At 35.6% G+C, this 12,399-nt stretch overlaps 1 protein-coding gene and 1 long non-coding RNA gene across 2 annotated transcripts; one reads left to right on the top strand and one right to left on the bottom strand.

Moving 5' to 3' along the window:
• Positions 1–1,301: 1,301 nt before the first annotated feature.
• On the top strand, positions 1,302–3,195 carry LOC130732659 (transcription factor MYB93). The gene is made up of 3 exons (XM_057584669.1): positions 1,302–1,520; positions 1,624–1,753; positions 2,243–3,195. The coding sequence occupies exons 1-3, from the start codon at positions 1,388–1,390 to the stop codon at positions 2,988–2,990; spliced, it is 1,011 nt and encodes a 336-aa protein (XP_057440652.1). The 5' UTR covers positions 1,302–1,387; the 3' UTR covers positions 2,991–3,195.
• A 6,593-nt stretch (positions 3,196–9,788) lies between these two features.
• Positions 9,789–11,532, bottom strand: LOC130731937 (uncharacterized). Its single transcript, XR_009016892.1, has 2 exons — positions 11,199–11,532; positions 9,789–10,162 (listed from the first exon to the last, which is right to left on the bottom strand). It is a non-coding gene; the product is annotated as an uncharacterized LOC130731937 (long non-coding RNA).
• Between the last annotated feature and the right edge of the window lie 867 nt (positions 11,533–12,399).

Consider the following 12,399-nt stretch of genomic DNA (forward strand, 5'->3'; position numbering starts at 1 on the left):
GACAATAATTGTCGGTGTAGACAATGAAGACTGAAGACATTACAATCAAGGTGAAGATTGTTGGGGTTGATTGCAATGTAAGTCTCACATTGCTGATGAAGGAGAAGAAAGATCAAGGAATGCATCTTGGAGAAGTCTCACAGCTTAGAATAGTGAAGAATGAGGGAGTTCTCTAAGATGCATTCCTTCATTTTTTTCTCCTTCATTACTAATGTGAGACTTACATTGCAATCAACATGTACACCGTCAAAAACCCCTCATTTCAATTGCTATTATTGGGGAGTCGTAAGCGTATATGCTTAGGTTGTTTGGATTACAATAATAATTGTGTGATGTATTTCATGTAATTATGGATTGATTGATTCTTTAGGGAGCATGAAATCCAAGAAGAGAGGACGTGAGTCTTTAGATGCCATGCAAATCAGGACGAAATAGGGAAACAGTCTCCTCTTTGCGTGCATGGGAGGGGTTCCTCCGACAAGCAATCAAGCATTCATCCGCCACGTGTTACGTAATCTAATTTGGTTGTTTGTTCACTTTATACAGCCATCTTAATTTGAACTAAACAATGTCAAGTCCATAATTATTGAATTGTCCTGAGATTATACATATATATATATATATATATATATATATATATATATATCTTAGATTAATATTATATATCTATAAACTCTATCTCATTTTCGAGTTTTCCTGGCAGGGGAAGCCTATGGGGTGGAAGCATTTTGTGCTCTCAAGATTCATGGTAATGTACTAAAAAAATGGTTCTGCAACAGAATAAAATTTGATTTCTTATAATTTTTTTTGAAAGAATCAAATTGTGTCATTATGTTGTATACCTGATTAATATATTTATAAGCTAGCATTAATTACTTGTGAATGACAAAAGCTTCTCAATCACTCACCTAGTGTTTAATCTATTATTTTATCAAGTGACGTCCTAATAGTTGCAATTCATGGTGGTTTTTTACCTTTTTAATGAACTCTGCAATTTGTTAGGGTCAAAAAATGGCACAAATTGCAGGTTCTGAGATGTGTTATGAAAATTAATGAGATACAAATCACTACTTCTTTTCATATCTAGATAAAAGTCAAATGATAATGTGTAGTGTATTTATAGTTAGAACTTAGAAGGGTATACTTGTCAAGGTAGGCACATAACATATTTTATTGTTCATGCTTTAACGAGATGGAAGTTTCCATAACTTCTATGATCAACCTAATAAACATTAGAAAAATGTTATTTTCAACCCATGACAAGAAGCAACCAAGAAGAATGGATATATAAATAGTATGACCCCAGCCCCCTGTATAATTGGAGGAGGTAAAAGAGGAAAACATAATAACAGCTTTGGATCAAGTGAGTAATTAAGTGACACACACAATGGGAAGGTCTCCATGCTGTGATGAAAATGGCCTTAAGAAAGGACCATGGACTCCTGAAGAAGATCAAAAGCTAGTAGAACACATTCAGAAACATGGCCATGGAAGTTGGAGAGCTCTCCCTAAGCTAGCAGGTATGTGCGCGCATCTGCTGTTTTTCATAGCAATTATTGAGTTTTTCTCATTTCAATGGTGCTCATTATTCATCTCTCTTTGTAACTTGCAATTAATTCGTAGGTCTTAACAGATGTGGAAAAAGTTGTAGGCTAAGGTGGACCAATTACTTAAGGCCTGACATCAAGAGGGGGAAATTTTCTCCAGAAGAGGAGCAAACAATTCTGCATCTCCATTCCATCCTTGGAAACAAGTACTTTCCATGCCATATCTCCTTTATAATTATTTGAACCTTTTGATAACCGTCTAGGCCTTTTCTTTTGTGGACGATGGACCCAGAAAGTTTTAGTTCACAAATTGCACAGACTTTTCTGTAATTTATTTTAACACATACAAGAGCATATATGTCTTTGGCTTATCAAAAATAAAAATGACATATTATAACAAGTAAAACATGATTTATGTATAGACCAGTTTTTAAGTACATGTTACTCCTTTTTTGTTTTTATGTGTTCTTTAAGGCTTTGCCTGAAAAATATGGTTCAAAATTAAAGCTAATTAAAAGGGCTACTCTACAAATTAATTTTATCACATGAAGAGTATAATTGTAAATAATATGTACTAAATTTTTTAAAAACATAATTCATAGAAGTACAGGTTTTTAACATGGTCCAGTGTAGAATTTAGTGTTGTCTTCAACTCTTATTATTACTTACTTTGATTGCACCTACTTTCTTAACAGATGGTCAGCAATTGCAACACACCTTCCGGGAAGAACTGACAATGAGATCAAGAATTTTTGGAACACTCATTTAAAGAAAAAGCTGATTCAGATGGGTTTTGATCCAATGACTCACCAGCCAAGAACTGACCTTGTTTCCACCTTGCCATATCTGCTAGCTCTGGCCAACATGACACAACTCATGGATCATAATCATCAGTCATTTGATGAACAGGCAGTTCAGCTGGCAAAGCTTCAATACCTTAATTACTTACTCCAATCCTCAAACAATCCCTTATGCATGACCAACTCCTATGATCAAAATGCCCTCACAAACATGGAAGCTTTCAGTTTGTTAAACTCAATCTCTAATGTAAAAGAGAACCTTGGTGTGGACTTCTCACAAATGGATACCCAAACCTCATTATTTTCACATGATGGGAATAATATGGCTAGCTCCCAACCACTCCACCACCCAAGCAACATGCTACCTCACTTTCTAGACCCACAAGTCTCTTTCAGTTCTCAATCATGTTTGAATAATAATGAGCAGGGTCAAGGTACTAATAACTTTGCAATAAGTCAAAGGGATCACACTGGTGATGAATCTTCCTGGATAAATATTCCATCTATTAATCCTCCAAATGCAATAGGGACCTCAGGAGATGCCAGTAGCAGCACTTCTAGCTATGGAGGAGCAGGACCCTCACCTTACAATTGGTCTGAATTGTTTTTTGAGGACCCCACTACTATGCATGAGCTATCTTAGTATTTAATTTGAAAGAGGTTGAATATGGTGTGTATTTATATGCCTTCATCAGATTATTGTATGCTTCTTTCCAATTAATATACAAATATATAGGCTCTACTATAGATATGTCATGTATGTCCATTTACACATACGTATATGTTGATATATGTTTTGTACACACAACTTCTGGACAGTGTCATTGAATGAGAAGTTTTTTCTTTAATTTTGTTTGTAGTTTACTGTATGTCAAGTTGTTTTGCCTATGAATTTTGCTTCGATTATAGAGCTGCTTAAGAATAGAAGGGGAAATCTTAGACCTTAATTAAAAAATGGTGTAGGAAGAGTAGTAGAGAAATTAAGGTCTAGATTACAAGCTTATTTGAAGAACCATGAATTTCTTCATCTGCATACTTTGCACCAACAAGGGTTGGAAAGCTATATATGCAGAGTAATTATACAGTTAAATATATTGGAAGATATGTGAGGGAAAGAAATATATAAGTTTCCTCATAAACTGATCAAATAAAGTTTAAAGAGGCATATTGTTTATTTTCTTCTCAACCATCATTGTTATGTAGTGCAGGCTCCAGGACAGGACTGGTGCAAAAGCATAGAATTCTGTCCCAAATTATAAAAATAAAAGTTAAGAATTGTTGCTCCGACTTAAGGAACAAATATTCAGGGATCTATTTATACTAAAACAGAATATGAAGAACAAGTCTAGGGTCAATGTCTTGTAAATCAGCCATGAAGTGCATACTGCTACAACTAAACAATTCATATATCACATAAATGACTTATGGCCTTTAATCTCATCACAACAGGTTAGTTACTATAGAGAGTAAAATAAATCATCATACATAATTGAAGACTAAAAATTTCTTCAACGGTTAAGATTTCAAGAACATCATAAATTGTTATACATGATCAAAATCTCAATCATCAAATTCTTAATCAACCGTTACGATTACTTATTCTATGATCTAAAGTAGTTCATTTCAGGGCCAAATTCATTGGTAGAACTAAAGCCCTTCATCTCGGCCTTAAGCCCCTTCCAGGATCTAAATTGGATCAATGCCATAATCCTTTCACCCTCTAAAGTCCCTTCCCTAAAGCTGATGTTGTTCCTAAGAATTCAAATGGACCACACAGTTTCAATCCATATTGGCCACCATCCTTTTCTTTGGTTCTTGTTTCTTCCACTGTAACCATGCTTTCTGCTTCAAAGTGCTGTAATCCATCCCTTGGGAGAGCAGGAATTGTAATTAATAGGATTATGAACTTTTTTGGGTTGCACCAAGGTATTCCATCAGTCAGTAGCAGCTATGAGACTTATCCGACCTCTCGAGGCTCTGCGATCACTTTAAGTGGATAAGTCTCTCCTAACAAATTATTTTGCATACGCATCATCCAGGGATTGAATGCTCGACTAGATGCTTAAGAAGCTAAACTATTTATCAGCTTTGTTGCACTAGACCTAGTTGGTATAAAAATACTGCAAATATCTCTTAAGTTTAGTCTACAAAAATAAGTTGTTGTGAAAAGCTTTTCTGCTTGTTCTCCAATATTGCTTCATCTCCGGAGAAAATTGCAGCCCTGTTGGTTGAAAATTTAGTCAAGCTAAAGAATGCCTGATAGCCAAATGCCTAGAGCACTATAGATCTATAACACAGATTGACTAGAGCTAGTAAAACTCATTCAAACACTCTATTTTGATTTGGTTCAAATTCATGTGAGTAGCATTTTTAATGAACTTCACATGAATTTCAACTAATAGATGATAGAATAATGACAAGGAAGCGTTAATATGAATGTTGTTAGTATTTTTCAAATTTTTCATACAGATTTAAATCTTCACAAAGGAAAGGAAGTGATTTTGGCAACATTATGATAGTTATGAAACCATTATTATAAGAATACATACATTTTGAAGGGAAATGGCTGCTTAAAAGACAAAAACAAGTCTTTAATTTCCATTCTGAGCAGTTATATTAGATTCCTTTTCCATCAAGAAGTTGACTACTGCTAAGCCGTCACACACACAAAAAAAACTCAGATTACAAAGTCTTCTCATAGAAGCTGATAGTCCAACACATGTCCATATTGCACCGGTGGACTTATAATTAATCAATCCAACCGTACATTTTTTGGAGTATCCTTGTCAAAGTACTTGAATAATTTTATTGGCTATATAAAATAGGTCAAATTTGTCATGGTTGTCAAAGTAACATAGAAAATTACGATGTGGTTAGGTTTGTTCTCCTCCAAAATTTCACCACCTAATCCTACCCCATGCGTTGTGTGCCACTTAAGGATTCTTATGTCATTACAATTATATAAGTTGAGTTAAAAAGGAAAATGATTTAGGCTTAAACTAAACATGCAGTTTGACTCTTGCTGGTGTTTGATTGATGGATTATGAACAAAAGGCAATTATTATATGATGATAAAATAGTGGGAACGTCTTGGAAGCATTGGTGCCTGTCCTGCGAGTGGTAAAATCGACGAAGAAAGTGATGTGAAGAAGGTAGTTAGAACAATCATATTCATAAGCACGGTCATTCTCGTAGAATCGTTGTTACGTGTGTATTTTACCCACACATATATCCCGGTGTTCTTAAATGTTTTTTTTTCTGTTAGTAATTGTATGTACACTCCCACCTTGTTATAGACAAATACTAGGTGAATAACCCGTGCCTTGCACGGGTGACCGTTATTATATAATGTCTTAAATTTATGTTTGTAAAAAAAATTTTATAATTTTTTTCATTGCACAAATATATAAATGTTTGTTAAATTTTTTTTTAAATTATTCTCGGATTTCTGACCTGGGTGTGATGAAGGTCAAAGGTCTACCTAAGACAGCGACTCCTCGAAATTAAACTCTCGACCTAAAGATTCAAACAATCACTTGTTAAAAATATATATTTAAAATTGATTTTTTATGGATTTTATATATTAATATTTCCTAAAAAATAAGATACTAATGTTAATCGCGAAAAATATTTTGGATGATTATTTTATATAAAATATTTACGTTTATCACTATCACCACTACCGTCGCCGTACTACCACCCTTCACCGTAGAATATGTCATCCAAATTATAAGGTTCATAAATTTTAATTTTAAACATGATAATAATAATAATAATTGTAATTAAAATTTTAATGAGACAAATAAATCATACACAATGAATTTATTATTTCCATTAATATCATTAGTATGTTTAAAATTGAAATTTTATTATGTATAAAAAAAAATATGTAGATGAAGTCATTTTTTTAATGGAGGGAAACTTAGTCAACATGGTGGTGACACATGACATGGGATAGAAAAAGAATAATTCTCTTTTCATGTATAACATTAAATTTCCAAATAAGTAATAATAATAATAAATGTAATTGAAATTTTAATGAGACAAATAAATCATACACAATGAATTTAATATTTCAGATTTAGTATTTTTTTTTTAATCTTTCAAAATAAATAGGGTATTTTTTAATCAGATTTAGTATTTTTTTAATAAATATATTTTGTTTTAATATTTCTATAAAGGTCATTAATATATTTAAAATTCGATTTTCACATACTGCCATCACTACATTTTGAATTAAATTAATATATTTATTATTTAGAAAAACCAAGACCAACAGCATCGTGGGTTTCATAAATGCATTTTTTTATTATTTTTATGAACTTTAAAAAGAGTTAATAGAAATGAAAATCGTTGGAGGCGGAAATTAGAATATATGTATAATATTGCGTAGGACATGTTTGATTTAGAAAGTTAATATAAAAACTAAAAAAAAGTGAAGTGAAAGAATATGATTTGTAAAACCTTGGTGGAAGTTGGTGAATTCCTAAAGGTTTTTGCACTTCATTTTGAAGTTGTATTTTAAAGACATTTTGAAGTTGTTGAACACTTTAGTTGTTGGAAGTTTTGCATTGAACTTAATAAATTTGCATTGGAAGTTTTGCAATGAAAACTTAATAAAATTACATTGATGTGAAACTAAAAAATATGAATCATAATTGTTTGGACGTGTCACATGAAATTGTCCTTAAATTTTTATTCGCTTGAGATGTAAAAACTTTCCATGATATAGCAAAACTTATCTAATTTAGATTCTGATAATCATATAATTGCATAATTTTAGAACTGCATTTAAATTTAAAGTTTGAAATCTAAATTAGGAATTACTTAATTTATAACATTCATTTTAATATATTTTCAAATAACCAACTGAGCTAGAAAAAAGTTATATATTTTCAAATAGAATTTCAAGTAAAGGTTACATAAATTACGTTGAAAATTAAAATAAAAAGGGTTTAAATTTATTTTTTTCTGATTTGTTATTATTTTTGTTCTATTTTCGAATTTAATTTTTTTCTTATTATATTAGATAAATTTTCAAATAGAATTTCAAGTAAAGGTTACTACATAAAAATTTGAAACTTAAAATAAATATTAAATATTGAAAATCTGTACTTTCGTAGGTTACATAAAAAATTGAAATTAAATAATAAAAAATTAGAACATAATTACTTTGATAATTAAATTAAAAAGGATTTAAAATATTTTTGGACTTTTAAATAAAATTTACATAAAAATTGAAATTATATTAAAAGTGGACTGGGCGAGACCTCAGGGTCCCTCGCCCAGGAGACCTGACCGTGGGTAGGGGACGCGCCATGACCTTGGGCCTCCTTTCCCGAGGCCCAAGTGACTCATTTGGACAGATTAAGGGCGCCAAAGCCCAACTTCACCTCTATAAATAGGAGGGGAATACCAATGGTAAGGGACTCTTAGCTCATTTGAGGAATAATAACATTGAAATTCAGTTATATTTTCTCTCTCTAAGCGGTTAGAGTTTCTCTCTCTAAGCATTCACATCACTTTCCTCACACTTCGCTCGCTTAACTATCCTTCGCTCATTTAGTTATTCATTTATTCCTTCATTTATCGGTTTGTGTTGTGACGATTTACTAACTCGGTTATTTGTTTGCTCGTATGATTCATAATGATGCACGTCAAAACAATTCAAGAAACAAAACTTTTATTCAAATATTTGACTTTATACATTCAAAAGGGAGGATCTCTTCTCATTTTCCTACATTCTTTGCGTTGATCTGTCCTCTCATGATCCAAACGGTATTGCTTGTACTCTAGGTTGCACAGTCTTCGGCTCAACTCCAGCTTCTCAAGACATTCTTCCACCGTCTCTAGAGCTGTTTTCACCGCTCACATCTCCTCCAGCAAATCCAGCTCCCGCCGGCAGAGCTCTTGAATCTCTTCCACGAAGCAGAGGAAATTTCTGAGGATAGCGTCCATCTTTGGACTCAAATCCATTCCCAGCAGCTTGTTGGTCAGGTCGTAAACGTTGGGATCCTCCGGATGCCTAACGTTGATGAAGAGATCTTCATCAAAAGCTTTCTTTCTGAGCTCTTCCAAACAGGCAATATAGGATGCCATTTCCTTGAAGTTTTAGAAAGCAGATGAGGTGTGAAGATTGTTGCGTTTTGGTTCTTATTTATAAGCCCGGTTCAGTCTCCGGAAGTTATTGCTGGAGCAGTTTCTCGAGGAGTTTTTCATAGAAAAGGAGCGACTTGCAATAAAGGCTTGAGCGTTCGTGGCTGGTGGTCAACAATAAACCGTTGGAACGTGGAAAAGAAGCACTTGGGCAGACGTTTGAAATTCCCTAAGAGAAATGTCCTGCATAGTCTATCTCCCGCATAGTCTATCCACTCATAGCAAAAGCAGTAAAAACTTGGGGTTCTCATTAAAAAAAAAGGGAGACCCTTGGTACAAAGATAACAAAGATAATCTAAGGACTCCTAACATTTTGAGTTAGCTCTACGTGTTCTTCCGTCAGGAAACGCTCGGCGACGAAGCCTGGAGGATCGTCGGGCCCGACAAATCCTGTGGGTGTAACCCTCTTGAATGCCCCCATCTAGCTGAGATCAATCAGAGGATGGAGATGTTTGACTTGGGCTTTGGCGATGAAGAAGCCTCGGTCGCGTTCAGGAACGACAGCAAGAGCAGGCTCTGACCTCAATTTTTCTTCTAAGGCCTTCGCGTCAAGATGGGCTTGAGTCTTCGCTGAGGATAGAAGATCATCTTTCTTCGCCAGGTCAGGTTTTCAAGGTCGGCATCCGTCAAAGCTATTTGGTCTGCTTTCGCGCTCGATTCTAGCTGCGCCTCCTGCCGCAGCTCTGCAAGAGTTTTCTCCAATTCAGAAATCCTCCTATCTCGAAACTCTAAGCTAACTTCAGCACGAGCGGACAGCTCGGCTAGCTCTTTGGAAAAGGATTTTTCCTTGGCGATCAGTTGAGCGGCGAGCACTTCGCGATCCTCAGCAAGTTGAGAATTGAGAGCGCGGAGGCGCGCCACTTCGGATCGTAATTCGTCAGCATCCTGGGCGAAGCGCCTATAGTAGTGGAACGCGTGGAGCACTCCCGCCACAGCCCCTTCAGAGACATTATCCAAACCACGCTGCTTGACAACTTCATCCATTCGCGCCATTTGGGCTGATGTCAAAGTTAAAGAGTACGGGAATCCCCGACTCACGAACCCTGCGGAGGGGGTGGAAGTATGAGCAGGTGGAGGAGGGGCGTTGGCGGAAGACGTCAGGTTCGGACCAAGCGGCGACGAGATAACTGTTGGACGGGAAAGTGAGCAGTCGGCAAGACCGTGTTGGGCGGGAATCGTCCCTGAAGGCTTGCTGGAATTCAACCTTTTCGGGGAAGGGCGAGGATTCTCCTTGTAACACCCCAATTCTAAACGGTATATGTATTGCAAATATCAGAGTGATAAAAATTCTAACACTCATGGGGCATTACATAATCACTTAAAACATTATCATAATGCTCCTGTAACAGATACATAGCACATAAACTTTGAGATGAACTCATAAATAAACTTAAATGCTCTTGTGACAGTTAATTAGTCTTTGAACTAGTTCACTTTGACAAATAGTTATGCAGCGAATCCAGTGTCTTTAAAACTTAAAGAAAACATAGTATCTTGCCCACAACTTAAAACAGAAACAACTTCTCAAATAACAACTTAATTCAAATTATAACAGAAGGAAAACAAGCGTCCATTCCCCCCCCCCCCCCCCCGAGTGCTACGTATCAGAGCAAGGACTCCAACTCGAAATAAAGGCTATAGACTACTCCTCCTAATTACCTGCACGTTACCAACAAGGGTAACATTCAAACAGAAGGGGTGAGATATCGAGTATCATAAATATAAGAATGGCAATAAATATGCTAGATTAATGCCACACCACTTCTTTTTATATTCATATAGCTCAGTTACTAAAACAGTCACAAATAACGTCATCGACTCGGATACAATTCGAACACAACAATGACTATGCATATGTATGTGGTACCAACAGGGCTTCAGCCCTCATCACGAATTGCCAATTATTGGAGGCACAAGGCATAAGCCTTCATCACAAATCGCCAATACAGGCCATCACAGAGTATGCAGATGCTATGCGACTCAAAAGGACGTATACATATCATAATCATCACTTCAACATGAGGCATTGCGCCTATATCACTACATCACTAACATCGCTTAAAACAACACAATTCAGCACACATGCATTTTTATCAACTATACAATTACCCTGACATCTTAGGCAATTTTGGCACCAAATCAATGAAACAACTCACTTAAGCATGCAATCATGGAAGAAGCTATCACATATGGTAAATAAATTATGGATTTCATGCTAAAGGTGTTCAGCCACATGCATCATTCTCATAGCTAATACATGGAACATAAAGACACTAACTTTCATACAACATGTAAGCTAAATCTAATTATATTTCCAAAACAATCAGAATTTCCGTAATCTGGAAAAACAGCAGGAACACCAGCCACTAAAAGCGGTCTCCTGAATTCGTTACTGAACCAAAAATCATGTATTTTATATGCCTAGAAAGCTAACTTAAAGTCCTACAATTTCTTAGTTGATCACATCTTCATTTGAGCACTCTAACTGGGCGAAAACAGGTCTCGAAGTGTACTGTCCAGCCCAGGAAATTTTGGACAGCAGCACAGCATCATCAAATCCGTGCATAAATCATATAGCAGTTCAGGAATTACGCTCACAGCAGAAACATATTTCAGTAGAGATAACCTACAGGATTCGTTACTTGTTCAAAAATTACAAATGACCTCAATTTGAAAAGCTAACAGAAAACTCTACCTCTTTCTAGTTCATCAAAGAATTTTCTGGGCACATTAACAAGGTGAAAAATCACGTTGAAGTTCACTGGCAGAGATAGCAGATACAGAGCGCAGAAAAACATGGTTTACTAAACTGAACTTACAGACCTCGTCTCTCAACCAAAAATTATGTACCATATCATTCCAGAAAGCTCTTTCAAAGGCCTACACTTTCTCAGTTCAACGCAACATTATTCGAGCACTCTAAACAGGCTCTAAAAGGCTTCGAAAGTCACGGTTCATACCAGGAAAATGACCAGTCCGTTTTATGTTCCAAAATAAGTGATTAAAGCTGTTTCTCATCAAACAAGACACAAAACCTAACAAGCATGCTACCTAACAGTCCTTATGTGCGTGATCATAAAGAAAATCAAAAGGGAACCTCAACCCAAAACTCCTAGCATACTATGGTTCTGCCCTCACCCCGTTCAATCACACAAAAGAAAATCCCAAAATCAATGGATTTCAAATCAGATTTCCAGAACATCATTAACAGAAACAATTCTACATCTCCCAAATCCCTAATATCATTCACCATAATTCCATTAGAAACTCAAAATCCCACCCTTACCTTTGGATTGAGTGCAGCTCCCCGTTCCCGATCGAATTCTCCGAAGCCGATCCGCTCTCCCTCTCTTCCTGCTACTTCACGCACAACCTTCTTCTTTTTTTTTTTTTCTCCTTCTTTCACGCGTCCTCTTCTTTCTTTTTTTTTTTTCTTTAGCTGCTTCCCCATCCTTATTAAACCATCTAAACCTAATTCCTCAAGGGCTAAACTAAAAATCCTAAAATCTCTCCTAGTCCTTGTCTCTATTTTTAATCCTAACTTTCACCCCCTAGCTCTCTTCCATTTCATAAAACACACTCAGCATCACAAAAAAATTATTTTATTTCATTAAAGTATTAATATATCACCTATTAAACCCTCATACAATATAATCTTAATTAAAATAAAATACCAACATTATTTTAATTAAAAACGGGGTGTTACACTCCTCGCCAAGGGGCCGTTTTCTGCTCGCCTGGATTTTCAACAGAGACGCCTTGTCGCCTTTCAAATTTATTCAAAGGGGGAAAGGAGACGTTATTTTTCTTCTCAAAGGCCGCCAGAAGCTCCTCATCGGCACGGTGAGTTTGTCCTAAAAAAAAAAAAAAGGAAAAGGTAAGCTGGTAGAAAATAG

This window comes from Lotus japonicus, chromosome 1, assembly GCF_012489685.1.
Source record: "Lotus japonicus ecotype B-129 chromosome 1, LjGifu_v1.2".
In the NCBI taxonomy this organism is placed as follows: Eukaryota; Viridiplantae; Streptophyta; class Magnoliopsida; order Fabales; family Fabaceae; genus Lotus; species Lotus japonicus.